Source organism: Enhydra lutris, unplaced genomic scaffold, assembly GCF_002288905.1.
Source record: "Enhydra lutris kenyoni isolate GAN:26980312 unplaced genomic scaffold, ASM228890v2 scaffoldscaffold11, whole genome shotgun sequence".
Lineage (NCBI taxonomy): Eukaryota > Metazoa > Chordata > Mammalia > Carnivora > Mustelidae > Enhydra > Enhydra lutris.
The window spans coordinates 27728306-27749827 of record NW_019154095.1 but is presented as its reverse complement, the minus strand read 5'-3'; the positions used below and the strand labels follow the sequence as shown (position 1 = coordinate 27749827).

The 21522-nt window shown below is 42.6% G+C and overlaps 1 protein-coding gene across 1 annotated transcript in view; it reads right to left on the bottom strand.

The window, feature by feature from the left end:
- Positions 1–12607: 12607 nt before the first annotated feature.
- LOC111144511 (FAT atypical cadherin 1) overlaps positions 12608–21522 on the bottom strand; it is a 117524-nt gene continuing 108609 nt past the window's right edge. Inside the window, exons 24-26 of the mRNA XM_022498823.1 lie at positions 20403–21034; positions 19409–19546; positions 12608–14053 (exon numbers count right to left, since the gene is read on the bottom strand). Coding sequence (XP_022354531.1) covers positions 13425–14053; positions 19409–19546; positions 20403–21034 — 1399 coding nt within the window. The 3' untranslated portion in view covers positions 12608–13424. The remainder of the gene's footprint in view (positions 14054–19408; positions 19547–20402; positions 21035–21522) is intronic.

The window sequence follows — 21522 nt, the reverse complement described above, 5'->3', positions numbered from 1 at the left end:
CTTGCCGGGAGCCGGCCCCTCCCCCCCGCGGTCTATCTTCCCGTCGCTTTGGATTCACTTCTCCGCCCGTCCTACCTTTCCGAAAGTGGTTGATTTTCTGTTTCTAGAGTTGCTGTTCTTCTCTTCGATCTCCCGTTGGATTTGTAGGTGTTTGCAATCTTTAGATAAGCTATCTAGCTGATCTCCCGCTACCTGAAGTAGTCTCAGCCTGCTACTTCTCCGCCATCTTGACTCCTCCCCTCATTTACAATTATTTTTAATTGCACTTAGGATTTCTTCTTTGACCCATGTGTTATTTAGAAATGTACTGCTTAATCTCCAAGCATTTGGAGATTTTCCACCTATCTTTCAGTTATTAACATCTGGTTTAATTTCACTGTGGTCTGAGAGCAGATAATGTATGATTTCTATTCTTTTAAGTTTGTTAAGCTCTGTTTTATGACCTTGGTTTAACTTAGTAAACTTTCCCCATGTACCTGAGAAGAATGTGTAATGTGCTCTTGTTGGATGATGTCGTCTGCAGATGTCAGCTATATCTAGTTGATTAATTGTGCTCTTAAGTTCAATGATGTCCTCACTGATTTTCTGCATGCTGGATCTGTCCATTTCTGATCGAAAAAATGTTAATGTCTCCAACTCTAATAGTAGATTCATCTATTTCTCTAGTTTCGTCAGTTTATGCCTCATGTATTTTGAGACTCTGTTGTTGGGTGCATACATATTAAGCATTGTTATTTCTTCTGGGCAGTTGAACCCTTTATCATTACATAATGCCCCTCCTTATCCCTCAAAACTCTGAAGTCAGCTCTAAAATTAATATAGCTACTCCTGTTTCCTTTTAATTAGTTTTAGCATGATATATCTTTAACCCTTTAATTTTGATCTATATATGTCCTTATATTTAATGTGGGCTTTTTTTTGGATCCTCTCTGACAATCTCTTTTAAGTGGTATATTTAGACCGTATGTGTTCAAGGTAATTATTGATACAGTTGGATTAATAGCTCCCCATTCTTATGGTCTATTTTTTTTCTTTTGCATTTGTCCTTTGTTCCTACTTTGTCATTTGCTCTTTTTTTGTCTTTTGTTTTAGTTGAACATTTTATATGATTTCATTTTCTCCTTTCTTAGTATCAATGCTGCTGCTGCTGCTACTGCTTTTTTTTTTAATTTTTTTTTTACTTTTTTGTGGTTTTCCAAGAGTTCACAATGTACATTTATAACTAATCCTTGTGGTGCCTGGGTGGCTCAGTAGGTTAAGCATCTGCCTTCAGCTCAGGTCATGATCTCAGGGTCCTGAGATTCAGCCCCACGTCCAGCTTCCTGCTCAGTGGAGTCTGCTGCTTCTTCTCCCTCTACCTCTTGTGCTTTTTCACTCTGTCTCTGTCTCAAATAAAAAAATAAAATCTTTAAGAAAAGTAACTAATCCAAGTACACTTTCAAATAACACAATACCACTTCTGGGTAGTATAAGTACTTTATAATAAGAAAATATTTCTAATTTCTCTCTCCCATCCTTTGTAACATTGCTGTCATTCATTTCATTTAGATATAGCCATACACAAGTATATATGTGTACATAAGCATGCATAATCAAATACATTGTTGCTCTTATTATTTTGAGCAAACTGTAATGTGTTAGATGAATTAAGGATAAGAAAAAGAGGTTGTTATTTTACCTTTATTCATTCTTGGATACTCTTCTTTGGGTAGATCCAAGTTTCTGACCTATATTATCCTTCTCTCTAAAGAATGTCTTTCAACTTTTTTTTTTTTAAAGATTTTATTTATTTATTTACAGACAGAGATCACAAGTAGGCAGACAGGCAGGCAGAGAGAGAGAGGGGAAAGCAGGCTCCCCGCCGAGCAGAGAGCCTGATATGGGGCTTGATCCCAGGACCCTGAGATTGTGACCTGAGCCGAAGGCAGAGGCTTTAACCCACTGAGCCATCCAGGCGCCCCTTTCAACTTTTCTTATAAGGCAAGTCTATTGGCAATAAATTCCCACAATCTTTGTTTGTCTGATAAAGTCTTTGTTTTGCCTTTGCCTTTTAAGAATAATACCTCAGGGTACAGAATTCTAGGTTGGTGGTTTTTTCCTCTCAACACTTCTAATATTTCCCTGTACTCTCTGCTTACATGGTTTCTGAAAAGTCAGATGTAATTGTTGTATTTGCTCCTCTATAGGCAAGGCATTTTTTTCCTTCTTTTTATCTTTAATTTTCTGCAGTCTGAATATAATATGCCTAGATATTTTGGGCAGGTCGGTTGTTGTTATTGTTTGCTTGTTTGTTGCTGGGGGTAGGGGAGTGGGGTTTGCGGGGCGGGTGTTGCTCTTATCCTGCTTGTTGTTCTCCAGGTTTCCTGGATCTGTAGTTTTGTGTTTGACTTTAATTTGGGATAATTCTCAGTCATTATTGCTTCAGGTATTGTTTCTGTTCCTTTCTGTCTTTCTTTTCTTTCTGATATTCTCATTACATGTATGTTAGGCCTTTTGCAGGTATCTTACCATTCTTGGACATTCCGGGTTTTTTCAGGATTTTTTCTCTTTGCTTTTCCATTTTAGAATTTTCTCTTATCATATCCTCAAACTCAGAGAAACTTTCTTTAGCCATGTCTAGTCTACTAATGACCCCATCATGGACATTCTCCTCTTCTATTACAGTGTTTTTGACAGCATTTCTTCTCTATTCTTTCTTAGAATTTCCATCGCTCTGCCTACATTATCCATCTGTTCTTACATGTTGCCTCCTTTATCCATTAAAGGCCTCGTATTAATCAGAGTTTTAAAATATTCTGATCTGATAATTCCGGCATTCCTACTGTTACTGACTCTGTTTCTGATGCATCTTCTCTTCAAGCTGGATTTGCCTGCTAGTATGCTTTGTAATTTTTTGTTCCAAGGCGCACATCATCTATTTTTATCCAATAGAGAAAAGGAACTGTGGTAAATATGCCTTTAGTAAAACAGCAGGAAGGTGTGGCGGGGAGAGAATCATAGGCCTCTGATTAAGGCTGTTATGGAGCCTGTGCCCCTGAACTGTGAACTTCACTAATGTTTCTGTCTCCCCCCACCCCCTCTTTTATGGGACAGGATGGCTGGAAGGGATTGAGGACTTGTATTTCCTTTCCCCCACGTAGAAGTCTGGAGCTGACTGGAGTAGGGTATTTCTCTCCCCCATCCCAGTTAGGTTAGGCTTTGATAAACCCCCAGCAGCTTAGAATCTGGGTAAACAGTTTCTCCTAAGGGCAGATCTTGTTAAGAAGAATAGAATGCTCTGGCCTCTTTCAAAATGTTTTTTCCCCTCTGCCTGCTGAAAGCAGTAGAGAATTTTTCTGTGATACTCTCTGTGAGGGCCTAGAAGGGCTTCTCATGGTAAACTCACAGAAATGTGAGGGCCCTCTCTAATTGAGTCCTTCTAGAGTTTTTAACTCTCAGACTTGTCCACACTGAGCTTCGACTAATTCAGTTACAGTTCAGATTTTCCTGTCACAGATGGTGGGTTTCTGCTCTGCTGAGTTCTGATTCTCTGTATCTAATGTCTCTCTCTTCAGTTTTGGGGGCATTAGTGTGCCTGTGCCCTCACTTCTCTTATGGCTCTAGGAAGAGTTGCTGATTTCTCATCTTGTTTAGATTTTTAACTTGCAGTTAGAATGGAGTGGTGACTTCTAAGGTCCTTATATGCCAGGAATAAATAAGTATTTACAAAAATAGTTTATTATGGCCAAATGGGGTTAATTCCAGAAACCAAGGGTTTGTAGAGCATAAAATATATTAATATAAGTTACTGTATGTATAGATCAAAGGAGATAAACCACATGATCATATTTATACATGTTAAAATGGTATTTTATTTTATTTTCTTATGTTTTAAAGATTTTATGTATTTATTTGACAGAAAGGAAGTACAAGCAGAGGGAGCAGAGGCAGAGGGAGAAGCAGGTAGAGGGAGGGGCAGGCTCCCGCTGAGCAGGGAGCCCGATGCAGGACTCCATCTCAGGACTCCGGGATCATGACCTGAGCCGAAGGTAGCCACTTTGAGCCACCCAGGCGCCCTAAAATGATATTTTAGAATTCCCTATCCATTCCCAATTTTTAAAAGTTTCTATAACTTTAGTAAGAACAGAGTGAATACTATAAAGAATATTTCAAAATAATGTCTATCTTAAACTTAAAAGAGAAATGCAAGAGTTATTTTCCTTTAAGTCGGGAAGAAGTAATGCCTGCTAACATCACACCTACTTAGCATTGTGCTAGGTGTTTCTGATAATGAAATGATATTAAAAGAGAAAAATGTAAAAATCAATATTTGCGGAAAGGAGTATATGTACTTTCTTAAATTCCAGGAAAAATGAGAAAACCTAATGGGAAGGTCTGATACGTAATAGCAATCAGTGTAGAATTACTAGAAACTGGCTTCATCAGCAATGTGCAGGGCGATGTGTAAAGAAATTTTCTTTAAAAATACCTCAGAACTTCACTGAGTATCTTGAAAGAAAACACAAAGGGAGAGACAAACCATGTTCCTGGATTGAAAGCTTGAAAATTAATTTCCCAAATACTTTTTGCCAGCCCAACAAAAGTACCAATAGCAATAAAAAAAAAAAAAAAAATCATGAAGTTCCTTGAAAACATGTGTAGAAAAAAGGATTTGAATAAATGAGGGGGACAGGGTATTAGTTGCCAATATTAAACCATCCATTAAAAGTTATAATAACTGTGGGGTGCCCGGGGGGCATAGTAGGTTAAGCCTCTGTCTTAGGCTCAAGTCATCATCTCAGGGTCTTGGGATCGTGCCCTGCATTGGGCTCTCTGCTCAGCAGGGCGCCAGCTTCTCCCTCTCTCTGCCTACTTGTGATCTCTCTGTCAAATAAATAAATAAAATCTTTTAAAAAATTACAATAACTGAAATCATGTGAACAATATCAACAATTGAAGATAATACAAGATAAAGTTTTGATAAAGTTAACATTTCCCATCAGTGAGGGAGGGTTACATTATAAAAACAAAGATTCATTTAAAGAAAATGTAGGTAAAAACAAAATATATATATAGGTTAAAAAAATAAAATAAAATGTAGGTAAATACTTATGTAACTTTGGTGTGAAAAGAACTCTGGCATGAAAAAGAAGAGAGGACAGAAAGCACTCATAACCATCGAAGGAACAGTAGTAGCTACTGTATGCTGCACACTTAACATGTCCCAGTTCTGGGATAAGTATTCTCCATGCATTCTCCCACACAATCTGCTAGTGGTCCTAAAGGGTTGGGTATGGCTGGGAATATTTTATGGAGAGACTGGTGGCTCTAGAAGGTCATGTGGTGCACCAAAGGGCCACAGCAGGTAAGACATAGAGGCAGGATTTGCATTGTGGCCCCTCGGGCTCCTGAGAGGTGGTGTTTCTCAGCCAGGATAGATTTGACTGCACGAAAATTAAAAATTCTTCTTTTTTTTTTTTTTTTTTAAAGTGCCATCAACGAGTAAAAGCCAGTTAGACCAGGGAAATGATTTGCATCCTATCATATAAAATATCAATGCCCTTCATTATGTAGAGGATTTTTTTCAAATAAGAAAAATGATAGAAATATATTTAAAGGGCATAGAGAATTAAAAACTAAAAACCTATATGCATTTTCTCTCTGAGAAAACAAAAATCCAATGTTTGAGAAGTTACCATTATAGTTACCAGCTATCACTTTTGAAAACATTAAGAGGAATGGTAGGTCCAAGTGTGATAAAAAAAAATATACATATTAAAATCTGAGAAAAACATTCCTGGGCACTACATAAAAGTCTTGAAACTGCATATTCATTTGACCCAATAATTCCGCTGGTAGAAAATAGTGTATGGACAGATGGTTGTTCCTCACAGCATTGTTTGTAAGATTTAAAACCTAAACCTCCTATAATTGGGGTTTTGATAAATCAATATAATCAATAGGTGAATAGAGCGGCACAGATGGCTGCCTCCCACTGAGGGGGCGGTGGGGTGGGGGAACGTGCATATGGAAAACCCCACAGTCTTTCTGGCTGGGAATGAGGAAAGGCAACAGGAAAACCATGAATAGGCAAAGAATGGGAAATTCCCCAAGAGGAAAGAGCCAGAGGGGGGATTCCCCAGACTCCGACTGCCCCTGTCAGAAAGTGAGTGCTATCTAAACCCACACATATAAGGAGTACACTCAAAGCAGTCCTACAGACAAGGGCTAACTCAGACTGGAGTGGCCACCCTTCAACGATGCCCTTTGCTCCTTGACCTCCTTGACCTTGGCCTTTCCAGCCTTGACCTTCCTAACCATTCTTTCCCTCAGCCAGGGCGTCTAATCCAGCCTCCAACCCATGAACTTTCTCTCTTTCCTCAAACATCCTATTACCCACTTCCTGTTTTCCATACATTCCTTCTGCATGGAATGCTCCTTCCACACTCTTCTCTGGAATCGCTTTGCTTTCCCCATGAAGTCAGGCCCCACATCTTGCTTATCCTTTCCTCCTTCGTGCTCCTGCAGATCACAGTATGCCCTTTATCCTAATACTTACAAGCCAACACCATACCTGTTTTCTTGCTGGAGTCCCACAGCAAGGCTGGGAAGCTGGGCTGGGGGCTTGTTCTCAGTTGTATCCCCAGGACTGAGCATAGCATCTGGGCTACAGTAGACACCAACAATTTTTTGTTGAATAAAATGAAAGAATAAATGATTCCATTATTGCCTGCTGGCTTTAAGCTGATGTAATTTCCATGAAATTATGTCTTTCATCATATTTGGAAACTTCTAATTTATCAGTAAAAACATTGCTATTTGTCAGACTAATGGATTTTTAATGCATTTGTCACCCTCAAGTCATGAGACATTTTCTCTATGTTTCTCCCATTAATAACAAGGAGAAGTATATTTTTTCAAAGAATTTTTATGTTGCATTATAATAGAGGAGTTAATATGGATTTTATTTGCTGGCTTACTTTAAGAAGAACGTTTTAGTTAGGTACTCTAGAAGTTTGTAAAACAACACAAGAATTTAAATTTTATTTAGAGTATATATATTTTCACTAAATGTAAATGTATCCTAATTTCAAGAGCTAAATATACCATTAAAGAAATACTTTTTTTTTTACCATTACTTTATATAATTTACAAAGTTTCATTTCATACTAAGATGAGAAATATTGCTTGCAGAAGAAAATAGTTCGAGGAATATTAAGAATAGTTGACATTTTCCTGGTGATATATGTAAAAATACACTACAGAATCATAACTACATGCACTGTGGCAAGGGTTATAAAATATATGTGCCCATGATTTTGGCTGGAAATCAGTGAAGTAAAGGGACAGGTACATGCTTGTATGAGAACAGACCACCTGGAATTGGAATTGGCGAGTGAGGGGCTGGTTTGGCCAGAAAGTCCTGAGACTTCCCTCTTGACTCAGGGACCCCATGTGTGGACCCCAGAGGTAGCTATGGTCTGAGGCACCATACCTTTGTGTTTCTTGGGTCTTTAGGAGGCACGCTGAGAAGGCAGAAAAATGCCAGTCAATTTGTGATCAAATTCCAAAGTGTGTATTATAACATTTCCAGTAGGAGGGATGAAGGGGAAAACTGCATAGAACTAAAAATGCTGCTATTTCAGCGTTGACATAGTCTAGAATGCTTTAGGAGTTGGGAGAAAGAGGCTTCAACTTCGTAGTTCAGTTTTTGGTCAATATATGTTGTTGCATGGAACACAGCCCTTGACCACACTGAAATTTGTTTTTCCTCAAAGGCTACACGACTGCTCATTAGCAAGTTTTGTCCACTTTTATGCGTGTAGGGTATAGCAAAGGGTAGGCTAGACCAGTGTTTGTTAAGGCAACGCAGAAGATAATTTGAACTAATGAACGAATGAATGAATGAATATATGGAAGGAAAGAAGGAAGGATGGATAGAAGGAAGGATGGATGGAAGGAAGGTTGGATGGATGGATGGAAGAAAGGAAGGATGGATGGAAGGAAAGATGGAAGGAAGGAAGAAAGGATGGACAGAAGGATAAATGGAAGGAAGGAAGGATGGATGGAAGGAAGGAAGGATGGATGGATGGAAGGAAGGAAGGATGGAAGGAAGGAAGGATGGACGTACAGATGGAGACAAGAGACAGAGTGTGAGGAGGGGCACCCGTGCCTCAGGAGCACTACAGTTTGAATCCCAGGTGAACGGAGAGGATACTTTTATTTTGTTAAATGAAGCAGGTGGAAAAATAAGACACAAGGGAGCAAGCTGTAAACGTGACCCCAAACACTCATCTCATTACTAAGACTGGGGACTTAGTCTTGCCCATCCTTCACCGAATGGCAAACACGATGCTTCTGGCCTTCACTGACTAGAGAAGATACTCAGAAACAACTTCTGGATGAATAAGCAGCAAAACTGGCATCTTTTTTTTTTAAGATTTTATTTATTTATTTGACAGAGATCACAAGTAGGCAGAGAGGCAAGCAAAGAGGGGAAGGGGAAGCAGGCTCCCCGCTGAGCAGAGAGCCCAATGTGGGACTCAATCCCAGGACCCTGAGATCATGACCTGAGCTGGAGGCAGAGGCTTAACCCACTGAGCCACCCAGGCACCCAAAACTGGCATCTTGAGACTTTACATGGCCCCACGTCATCCAGTCTCTAGCGTGGAATGCACTGACTTCATAGAAAACAATGAAGATGCAAATGGCCCAAACTCTCTTGGATTCGAGGTTATTAATCAAATCTAAACTGGGTTAGGAAGCTTCTTTGAATTAGAGCATGTTCTATAAAGGCACTAAGTCAACAAAACTTTCAGGGATGCCTGGGTAGCTCAGTTAGTTAAGCATCTTGATTTTGGCTCAAGTTCTCAGGGTTGTGAGCTTGAGCCGCGTGAGGCTCTGCACTGGGCATGGATTCTTTCTCCTCCTCTCCTTCTGCCCACCCCCCAAATATGAAACTTCCGTATGATACATCTTAAAAATAAACTATTAAAATACCTGTTTGAAGACTGGGGTGGCAGTGAGGGAGGAAAGAGTAACAGCAGCGAAAGCGTTTGGTGAACATCTACTTTGTGCCAGAATGCTGGTGAGGAGCTCTGCGCGTGCAGGCCAGTTCGCTTCAGTGATGCTTCAGAGGGAAGGCTGGGGATGGAGCTTTGAGATCGAGTCAGGGCTCTGGATTTCAGTCCCAACACTGACCTGTGGAGTGACCTTCAGAAAATTATCTCGTGTTGGGGTTTCCTGATCTGCAAAGTGGGAATGCTAAAGGGGAGGGGGGCCACTGGATAGATTCAAAGAGTTACTAATTGCAGAATGGAATGTAAGCAGGTCTCCTAAGGACCCTCATTTAGATCGCTGGTTTGATTCTGCGGAGCTCCTGTGTGGCACTGACGGCTCACACCTCCTTTTCAAAGGAAGCACCTAAATACAAGTTTGTTCTTCATCACACAGCCACTGAGCGGCAGGACGCAGCTTTGAACTTTGAGGTCTGTGGCTCAAAAGCCAGCAGTATCCACCTGCCGATGCCGGAAGGCATGGGAGTTTGCAAGCATACCCCGAGAAACCAGTTTTAAAAAGGAGCCCTCCCGCGAACGGAGCTAAACCGAACCCGAGATATGCAGAGCTACCTAAGCAGGGGTGCGGACTGCGGTCTGAGCCTGTCCTGGAATGCCCTGCTTCCCCGAGGCAGGGCATTCGGGGAAGCAGGGCACCTGCCGGGTGGGGTAGCAGGTCTTGGTGAGGAGGGTGGGCTCTGCCCTCAGACCCCCCAGGCTGAATGGGCCTTTACTGCTTGCCAGCTTCACGGCAGACAAATGTCTGTTTCTCTTACATAAACTGTAAACGATGACAAGAGATGAGATCCTCCCCCATCCCCCCACATGGGGGTTGTAAGGGTTATGTAGCCACGGCTCTTAAAGCATGGTGCAGACACAGGTGTTCGCTGCTGCTCTTAATCCAGTAAAGAAGAAACCGAGCTCTGACACTCATTGGGAGGGTAGCTCCAGAACCCCAGTGTGACTCAAAACTATGGCACAGTAATTAAAGGTCAGACCACAGTTTCCAATGACCAGAGTGTATTTTTAAATCTTTTTCAAAACGTTTTAAATCTTGTGAAATTCCCCATTAGAAGTAAAAACTTAGCATTTGAGATCATTATTAGAAAAAATCTCAACCCAGTAAGCTTTTTAGTTGGAGAACCTTTGTGCATTTTACACATTCGGTTTAAAGAAATTTTAGTGAGGTCTACAAATAAAATTTTATTTTGTTCCACCCTATCTTAAAGCCTCTACTAAAAGTATACTTACCCTTGAAAGAAGGGAAAGACTCAATTAAGGTAATTATCTAAAAACACAAATCACAAGAGCATCATTGAAAAGTGTTTGCCATCCTCATTGGCAGGGGCTAATATTCCGTATCTGGCAAGGAGGTGGGGCTGTGCTTCTCAGTCTCTGACAGGCCTGAAGAGGCTGACACAGCACCGGGGTAGATGAGGGTTTGTTCCTCCTCCTGTATTCTTCCCGTATCCTAAACTGTTAGGTGGTACTTACAAACATTACAATTAATTGAAGCAACCATCGTTAGACATTTTGAGAATTTCTCTTTACTTCTTGAGACAACTGGATAACGGCTCTGGTTTAGAACCACTGAGCTATCTGTCATGTCTCCTAGGGACCCTGCACTTGTAGCTCTTTGTGAGATCTATTAGATCTATTAGAGATTAGATCTATGAGATTAGAGATTAGAGATAGAGATTAGATCTATGAGATCTATTAGATCTATTAGGTCCAATGACATCTGCATTCAAACATTACACATTTTCTGTGTCTAGCATCCTTTGAAAACCTAGCCTCTTCTAGGGCCACATTTTCTGACAGCACGGGGACAAGTGTATTCATTCCCTAAGGGTTCACATAAGCAGAGGTTTTCTTGGGGGAAAAAAAAATACTTGTCATTCTTTCCAAGTGGCTCATTCTGTTTGCAGAAGAGGCAGTGAACTGCCGTGAGGAAATGAAATTCTGACAAATAACTTACTCTCAGCTGGTGCACTAATTGAAACTAAACCTAATGCTTCTGATGAAGAGCGATCAGAAAGTCCACGCCAGTCTGCAAAACAGAACGAGCAGCCCACGTTGACCTTCAGAAGGTTACAGAGCGGAGTCAGTGAGCTGGGAGAAGGTGGAGGTGGCCAGTGGAGGGGAACCCGGAACTGGAGCAAGGCTGGGGGTGGTGGATGGGCGCTGGGGTAGTTTTCCAGGTCTGACAGATTACAAACCTAACTGCTAGATGTCTATGAAGTCACTGAAAACTCAATAGGAATTCAGGCTAATTTTGCGAAGATGATCCAGTTCCTGACTACTTTATATTTCACAGAAACCAACTCACAGGAGGAGGAGACAGAGCAGGATTTCCCAGCGTTCAACCAAAGCTTCCTCGCATCCAGACGCTGACCGCACAGCCCTCGGGGCGGCAGGGAGGAGCCTGGGCCTCACCCCACTCCTCACCCCACGCAGCGCATCGCGCACCTGTGGTTTTCAGCAGCCTCCCCTCCCCCGCACACCACGGTGTATATGCCGTGACAGGGAGCAGACAAGGTAGGGGTTTTTGTCCTTTTGTGAACAATCACATACAGTAGGTGACCAAAAAATTCTTTTGGATAAATTAATGAAATAGCTTCAGATTTTGAAAAGTAAAAGAAAAATTAAGGCAACTGTTTCAGAAAAAGGGAAAGTAGCAAGGTAAATGGAAATAAACATCATGTTCTACACTTAGCGCAGCAGTGTTACCACCACCAAAACAGTGCGAACCCTGTATGTGCATTAATCCAAAAGTCAGGGTTTAACTACATGGAGGTGGGTTAACAGTTACAAGGTCTTCCTTGAACATCATGCGGCATTAATACGCAATTCCTAAAAAAATTAGTGACCCCAGAAGCCTAACATAAACATAAACATATGAACAGGGAAACAGGAAACTGCTCCGAGTTGCACCTGGATACAGCAGAAGGTATGAGGGTGCTGTTTCTGTTATCAGAGCCAGTCTGATGTTCAGACTATGCACCTGCTCTCCTCTGGTAAAGCAAAGAAGGCATTTACTTCATTTACTTGAAGAAAGTAGCTTTCTGAAGTTCTGAGAGCGCCTGAATCTGTCCTGCATGTCATAGGACACAGGGCAGGTACTAAGTACCAATTTCACTGTATCCACATGGCAAATAGCTTCTTGGTTTCAGACTAAATCATACACAAGTAGGTGTTCCTCGATTACAGAAGATAAAATGCTTTATACTTTTTGATAAAGTCAGAGGTGAAGACCATAGAAGCCTTTAAACGATACCCAACAAATACTGAGAAAATGTATAAAGGAGAGTTTTCTTGAAGTTTTAGTTGGAAAACACAGAAAAGAGCAGGGTCTTGGGCTTACACCTGGAACTCTGAGCAGGCTCATGCGGCCGTGTACTGCCACCTAGTGGCTACATCTGTAAGTACCACCTGGTTTGGCATCTGGGCCCTTCACATCGAAGGCCCCAAAACCCTAAGTTCTCTACACCGTCCCGGGTTCTCTGTCAACTCCTCTTTAAATCCTAAACAAGGGTCTAAACACAGGAAAAACAGGCAGTAACGCTAAAGTATTTTATTAATAATTTATTGTCAGTAAGAAAGACTGGCTAATGGTAGTTTTCAGTAAAAACCTTTACATGACCGTTGCATCACAAATATACAGACACTATAAAAACTGTGTCGTGATGGTTTTGGTTGTGTCGTGATGGTTTTGTAATGAAGGTCCCCATTACACTTTCCAGTAATGAAAAATGTTTATAATTCTAAAATACAGTAACTCATTGAAGACATGTCCATGTGGAAGATCTTTCCTCCTCCTATGTACAGCTAGAAATCAAAGACTATATTGAAATGTCTTAATGAAATGTCGTACTTCAGTGGAAGAGGACATATAATGAAACCCTGGTTATATTAAAAAATCAGGGTGCTAGGTAATGACGCTAACACCACCAAATTTCGGTCAAAAACAAATGCACCAAGTATATTGAAAAACCTAGTTAAAACTATGAGAAATCAAATCTGTACATAAAATTTACAAAAAAAGAAAATTAAAATAATCAAATCTATATAAATACATGAATCATGCTAACAAGGTGATAGGACTGATTTTTTCATTATTTTAACAGACACATGTAAATGCAGACAGAGGTTCAGAAATGGCACGGCCAAAGGAAACCTCCTCCCGTTACAGTAGGTTTGGACACCAGAAAGGGCGAACTTGTCCAGAGGTGCGTGACTCAGTGCAGCCATGCCCATCGTAGCTCACCCAAAAAGAAGAAAAGGAAAGAAAAGCGCTGAAGCACTGCTGCGGAGAACGATGCGGAAGATCACGTACAGAACCAGCTCCAGGTTCGTTCGGGTCCAGGCACTTTGGGGGGAGGCTGAGCGTCACACCTGCGTGTGTTGCTGCGCATCCAGCGGGGGCACCGTCACCTCCTCGAAGTGACCGTCCTCCCCGCTCTCGTAGTCACTCATCATGACCTCCGACTCCACGTCACAGCACGCCGACACGTCAGAGCAGGAGGCCGTGGAGGCGTACACGGACAGGGGCATGGTTTCTGTGGGCGGGGCGTCAAAGTTTCTGGGGTACCCTGGAGGGAAGGGGGCATAGGGTTCTCTGCACGGACTGTTCTCGCCGGCGCCTGGTTTTTGAGGTTCAGACATATCGACGGGGTAGAAATTGGGCAGGTACTGATTCAAGTGGAACCTCTGCCGGTTTCGCGAGGAGGAGCCCAGACTGCCCGCGGCGGGCATGTCTCTGGGAGGGTGTATGGACTCGAACTGGTCGCTGAATTCCGGAGGCAAGGGCGGCAGTTCGTCAGGCGCGGGGAAGTCTTCTGGTGGCGGTGGGAAATCGCTCTCGATGTCGTAGCCTCCGGGGTAATAGTCTGTGTCGATGGCATTCGGATCTGCTGAGTAGAGTGGGGTCTGCTCGTCAATGACCTCGTAATTGGGAAATTCTTGTATATCTGGCAGAGGAACGCTCGGCATCCAATCCGACGTATCCCAGTGATAGCCTTGGTAGGAGAGAGAACAGATTTCAGTGCCTTTCCTCCCCGCTGTCTGTGCCAGTGCACAAAGAGCTCAGTGTAGAACAAACGCAAAGGCTTCCCACGGGTTCCTCCCTGCGGAAACCTCTGCTCAATGCTTTGAGGGCCTCCCGCTGCCCCCCTCACCCTGACCGAGTTTTGACAACCTCTCTGAACTAGGCTCTAGTTCCAAAAGGGGGACCTACAGTTTCACGTAGATGCCTAACTTTCAAGGAAAGCAAACAAGTCTGAACAGAAGCAGTGTGCCGGCATCTGAAGGACAGGTACTTTCCAACAAGCGCTTCCCATCAGCCCTTCAAGACCCACTGCTCTATCCGAAGGGGATCAGTTCAGGCTCAGGACACAGTGACATGCTAACATTACAAAATAAAATTCCTTTACAGACATTAATAAAGGTACATAACAAAGCATGCTTCCAAGTCAAGCAAAATGCAACCCAAACTGAAAAACAGCCCAAGTTTGGATCGATTACAACACCCAGTTTTTGTTACTTTTACAAGGACAAAGAATCATTTTGGACTATATATTTTTTTTTTAGAAACCCCCCGATATGGGGATGCTCCCCCCGCCCCGGAGATTACGGAACTCTTCGGACACGCCAGCGAGGCGACGGGTTTAGAATGCAGCACAGACAGCTCTGGCCTCAGTTACCGCGGCGCCCACGGAGCGGACAAGTGAGGCAAGTCAGCCGCGGGGCAAACCTTTACCAGATTTTTTAGTGAGTTTCAACGAACAACTGGCATGCATAAGTCACCTCTTGATTTGCTGAGGTCAGGAGCAGCCAAAGACTCTTTTGGTGGCAGAGTAGAGAGAAAAGAAAATATTTACAATTAAAACAGAAAGATGGCTGGAAAGGCAATCACGATCAGTACATAATACAATGCCCACTGTTTATCAAGGCCCAGCCAGCCATGGACCAGCCTCGGAGCCCTGCTCCCCGGAAGGTCCAAATGGCTGAGAAATGCACGCGGCACAAATGAAATGGGACAGGGGAGGAGAGGAAAAGACTGGGATGATGAACTCTGCCAGGGAACTCAACATGAGTTTACTTTCTTTTTCTTTTTTCTGGCTATCTGAACCTGAACACACCCAATTTGGTTAGGAACAGTCTATAAGCTCCAATAACACGTAAATTGAGAGGGAACTTAAAGGACACCTTCGTGATACTGAACAGTATGATAACACAATCCAAATACATCCAAAGTTACGTAAGACACACTTCACAGCACAGTACAGCCCTCAAATGTATGTTACATTCAGACAAATTCACTATTGTAGGGACTCATGAATGGACAGAAGAAACTCTCTACAAACCCTGCCCATTCTGAACGTGACTTGATATTCCCATTGTTCCCTTCTCCCAGGAGAGAGCATGGGCTGTGCAGACTCCTGCCCGCACCCCAGAACTGCAAAGCCACTAGCTCCTTCACGCTCCTGTTTCATACACAGAACTCCGGCACTGAGGCTGCAGGCTACAAAAGGAGATGTAAATCCCAGTTTAGTTAGGGCCACTGCCCTGGGCAGGTTGCTTACCTGGGCTAAGCTTCAGGTTCTTATCTTTGAAAGGGGAGTGGAAATCCCTTTACTAGAAGGATTAAATCAGATAATGTAGGTCCAGCCCAAACTCTTAGCTATTGTCATGATTCTTATTCTTGGAAAGTAGTAATCACAGTAGAAATAGTCATTTCAGAGCTTTTCTGAACAAAACCAATGCTTTCCATGCATTGTACAATTGTTCCGGAAAACCCATGTAATAAATAAAGAAATCTGGAGCAAAGAGGTCTGGACTGGTGGTTCTCTTCTAGGAATTTAAAGCTAAAAGTGAACCGACCATGGGGACGCTACAAAATAAGCCAGTATTTAGTCAATGTGTAACTACAGAATTGTTTCTAAAGTCTACAAAAATGTAATTTCTTGAAGAGAGGACTTGACCACCTGTTACTCCAGAGGCACTAGATTCTTAAAATTCAAGCAAGCGGTCAACTTTAAATACAGTTTCTATTACTTTTCAGTGAAGGAAAGCCCATGAAAGAATGGTTTTAAGTTCTGCTTTCTAAAATTCCATCAATATTTATAACTAAAATCCACTAGACAAAATACAGATCACCTTACCATTGCCCAAGACACAGTACTTGTTCTTGGGGAGTTACAACCTTCTGCCTGGGCTGCCCTATCCTGAAACCATCCTCTCAACTCAATCTTAAAAACACACCCTACGATCCCCTAAGGGTAATGCACTCTTGATTGTGTAGAGAAAGGTAAATTCTAAGCCCTCCCGGAGATGGGATTTACAATTTAAAAGCTACTAGGCTGTGCAATTTACATGTGATTACTCCTACTTCAGTGCATTAATAAAGGGCTTATTTAATTTAAAGTAACGTTAGGTGCTGATCAATGCCCTTTCAGAGAATTTTAAACAGAGATAAAGCTTCATATTAATTTTCACTACACCATATAATGAAAATAATTACTTTCTGCCATGTTCTATCATTATCCTTAATCACACTCAGGTAATTATAAAAGCTGTGTGCTAGTGTTATCCCTATGAAGAAGATTGAAAAAAAGAAATGTTCAGCTAGAATGTAACTACTAAGCTTCTTAATACCATGTCATGTAAAGCCAAGCCGTCAAGATTCCACAGGTCACTTCTGATGTCTATATAAATTCACGACGAGTGGCAAAGAGTGACAAAGACGTAACATTACGTAAGGATATTTTTGCAACATATCTGGATTACGAGTATACATACACACCATGCACAGAAGTACTCAACCCCCTCAAAACCACACACTTTTGTTTTTATACACTACAACAGGCGAAAGCACAGGATTCTCTGTGGCAGGGACTATAAACACAAACACACAGCACACGTATTGTGACTATACCTTCTTCATTCACCGTGTCAACGACAGCGTTGACAAGGTGTATTACAGTCACTATGGAAGCTTGTAAAAAGGTACAAAAGGAGTAAATTAGGAAAATCTTCAGTTAGAAAATAGTGCATGAAATAGGATTTCTTTATATAATTTCTACCTCCTAATTTAAAAATGTGAAAACTTTAACATAACACGTAATTATGCATGACCCCTATAGTCTTGCTATTATGTATCTTAGGTATTTTTCTAATCAAGCTATACGCAGTCGTTATTAATCAAAGGGCTAAAGTAAGCACACTATACTATAATTTAAGACATATTTTAGCTCTAAGTTTTCTCATTTACAGATCTAGTCATGACAAAACAATCCTTATTTAAACATCTCATGGGCAAAAGACTTCACATTTAAACAGTAAAGTGCTTGCTAAGCCAATTTTCTGGGTTTATTTAATGAATTTGTACCTTCCAAGAAAAATTTAGTATTACATAATAAGATAAAATATGTAATATAAATACAAAACTGGCTTTAATTCTGTTCTATGTACTCCCAACTACAAATTTCTTATCTTTTTTTTGCAGACAGGCTAACAGCTGGGGAGCTAACATACCAGCAGAGAAATGCAGACTGTCTGCCTGGCTGTTTCCTAGGTAAATTCCCTTTTATTTATAGATCAGATTGTTTTAAAGTATCTACGCCAAGATAAACATGCGTGCATGTGGTAAGCTGAACAATGGCCCTCCAAGATGTCCACATCTAATCCTGGGAGACGGTGAATATGTTACCATCCCTGGCAAAGGGACTGACTTTGCTGGTATGATTAAAGGTCTGGAGATGGGGAGATTTTCCTAAATGGTCTGTAGTGGGTGGAGGGAGCGAGGACTACAGAAGAATGGCCATGGAGAGAGGCAATACTGTCTTTGCAAGGAGACCAGCTTCTAGAAGCTGGGAAAGGTCAGGGAGCAGGTTCTCCTCTAGAGGGGGCAGAAACACAGCGGCCCTGCCAACACTTCCATGTGAGCCCACTGACCTACGGTGGGATTTCTAAACTACAGAACTGTAAGATGATAAATTTACCTTGTATTTAGCCACCACCTTCGTGGGGATCTGTTATGAAAGCCTCAGAAAACTAAAAATATAATTTAAGTCCACGTTCTTTATCCGGACTTTCTGACTGATAAAATACAAACACTCCTGGATATGTTTTCTTTCTCATGCTAAATTTTCCAGCAATTAACTTTTGTAACTGATGGGCCACAGTTTATTAAAAGCCGTTAGCAGTATTAAGAAGAATGATGTTCTGAGGAAAACACTGACAAGATTCTGAAATTTATTTATGAAGAGCATTTGAGGAACCAAAATATAAATTACATAAACTGGCAACACTAATGTTTTAAATTAAACCTAATGGAAGAAAGAATTCGTTCTGTTGGTTTAATAAGCAAAGCTATGCTCATAGACTCTGTCACTAAGTAATAAGTAATAAACACAGGTGAACTCTGATCTGACACATAAGATGCTTGAAATCAGAAATGAATGGAGTAAACTTGTGGCCATCTTTACTTTGGGAAAAGACTGAAATATATTATGAACTATTACTCTGGGTTTAGAAATTAATAATAATGGGTTAATTCCTTCCACCAAATATTTGAAATGGCTAAATACATTACATTTTTATGCAAAAAAAAAAATAGTCAAACTTACTAATTCTGAGCTGCAAAAATTTCTACTAACAACTATTTTATTACTGAATATTGACCATTTTCTCTACTGCTCTGTGTTACCATGGCAAAGCTGATTACTGGTGCAGTTTACCTAGAGAAATCAGATCAACAGAACTGGCATCAAAGATCCCATTGTCAAACTTTCTTCATTAGAAATATAATCAGACTTACTAGCAGTCTCTTAAACTGTGCTCTCAGTCAGTACGCTCTGATCCAAATGGGAGCTGGGGCCGCAGGGGAGTTGGGGGAAGAGACAAATAAAACCTTGTAATAGTGAAGGAGCTCCCGGAGCTGAACATTCCGACTACCACATCGCCTCCCAGGGGTGCAGCAGGAGGAGGGTGGGTGGGGGGCTGTGGTCAAGAAAGCTGCTGCAAGCATTTTTTTAAAACCCCACACAACCTCTAGAACATTTACTATTGTGGGAAAAAAAAAAAAAAAAAACCCAATCAGAAAAAATCTCTCAGTTAAGTATGTTTTCTTCCCTATTTCCGACCGGTTGCGGCAGTGCAAAGACCTACCCCATTAGGAACGTCTGAAATATTCTCCCCGCTGCAGACGCTCATGCAAGTTGTACAAGGGGCTGTGACTGGTGGTCCCGAGTGGGACGTGAACAGTCGGAGCCTCCACAAGCGCCCTGGGCACACCCACGACACTCCACACGCAACGCCATGCCCACAGCGCGGCAAGCAAGCCTGCGTGGCGTTTCAGACTCTTTACTCACCATTGTCATCGCAGGACTCAGACTGGAAGGAGCTGAGGGACTGCACCTCTGACAGGCTTTCCCGAGCGCTGTATGGATGTGAAGGCTTTTCCTCCAGGGGTTTCTTGGACAGACAGGGATCGAGGTCCACGACTTTAGCTAAAAAGGAAGAGGAGAGGACAATGGTCAACTCCAGGAGGGTGAGGCCTCTGCCTGGCTCGCTGCTGAGTCCTCACACAGGCAAGCACACCCGAACACTGCCTGAGCCTGCCGGCCTACAGGAGCAACCGAAAGAAAATGCGGGAAGCGACTGAAAAACTGAAAACCTTCAAACCTGCAAGTATTCTCGCAGATTCCCAGAACAGAAAAAGTCTCCATAAACCCACCTGCGGAGATCATGAGACAGTATAGGGAATTAAAACCTCCTCTTAAAAAGCCATTTTTAAAGCATCAAACGATACAGACTGCAGTTACAAATACTATGCTTCCCTTTTTAAAACATCCATCATACAGGGGTGCCTGGGCGGCTCAGTGGGTTTAAGCCTCTGCCTTTGGCTCAGGTCATGATCCCAGGATCCTGGGATCGAATTCTGCGTCGGGCTCTCTGCTCAGCATGGAGCCTGCTTCCCTTTCTCTCTCTGCCTGCCTCTCTGCTTGTGGTCTCTGTCAAATAAAAATAAAAATCTTAAAAAAAAAAAAAAAAATCCATCATACAAATACTCTTCCTAATTTGTCCTAATAAGCCCCCCAAATCCTGAGAGCCCATATCCATCCAAGAAAGAGATGCTCTCTCCTGAATATCAGTGTGAGGTCCTTGATTGACAGACTATCACCACCATGGCTCTCGGCCACGACAAGCACCTCACATCACACCCCCAGGTCTGGGAGCCCCAGCGCACTGATCCCTGCCATGGGCTCCACCACGAGACCGGGCCCACCGGCTGCTCTGGCAGAAGGTACAAGGTCACGGTTCAGCTCAGTGACATTTGATGCAGGTGCAAAGGGCCATGCTTACTGTCGTAGTCGAAGTCCCAGCTGGGCTTCTGTATGGAGTCACTGTCCGACGGGGAGTTTGAGGGCGGCGGGGGCGGCAAGTTTGGAGCCACGCTGCAGACAGCCACGGCTTTCCGGTGTCCGTGCACAGCCTCGGGGTTAAAGGTGCTGAACTCCGGATGCTCCGGGATGGCAGATCCTTCAAAGGAATTGCGGTCCAGGTTGTTCCTAGAGTCGCTTGGAATGCTTGGAGTGTAGGAGATAGGACGGACAGGCACCTGGGGTGGTATGTCTGAGTAAATGTTCTTATTGAGCTTGGCATCAAAATACGGTCTTTGCAAGAAAGCGGCGCTCGGGCCCAGGTGCTTGTCTTCGGGTTCGGCCTGGTGCTTCTTCTTCCGACTGACTATCTTGCGGCAGAGGACAAACAGCCCCACCAGCAGGAAGATCCCCGTTATAAAGACGAGAATGCCTATCCCCTCGGCCAGGCCAATGTTCCACGGAGTGGACACGTACTGATTGGGTGTGGCGTCCTCACAGTGTCGGCCCCGGTACTCACGGCTGCAGTTGCAGTGGTAGGAGCCGTGTGTGTTCTCACACAGCGCCCCGTTGCGACAGGGGCTGGCGGCACACTCGTCAACGTCACTCTGACACCTGCCAAGAACGAGGACAGACACTTGCCACACACGTCTCAACAGGCCAGCCCCCCTAGTTCCCAGAGCCCAGGGACTGAACACAAACACAACAGCATGAGTAACCACCCAAAAAACGCTACCAGCAAGTTATTACAACGAAAAAAAACCCCTCATGGAGTAATTAGTCACGTGAGTCTACACTGGGTACCTCGGGGAGAGATGCATGACATCACGCTGTATTTAAGTGCCTTTTTTTTTTTTTTAGGCTGCCACAGATGGTTAAACCAAACCCATCGGCTAAGCATTCAGTCTGTGTCTCATTCTCTTTGTTCAGAATGCACACTGGATAAATGGCATGCTGGAAGCTGTTCTAAAAGGCTAGCTTAGATCTCTAAGAAAATCTTCCTGTTCAGAAATAGGATGGTTGCATAAAAAATGCGAAAGGTTAGAAATTTTCCATTTTAAAACATTTCTCCTGCTGAAAACCTCCCACATCCCTTCACCTGA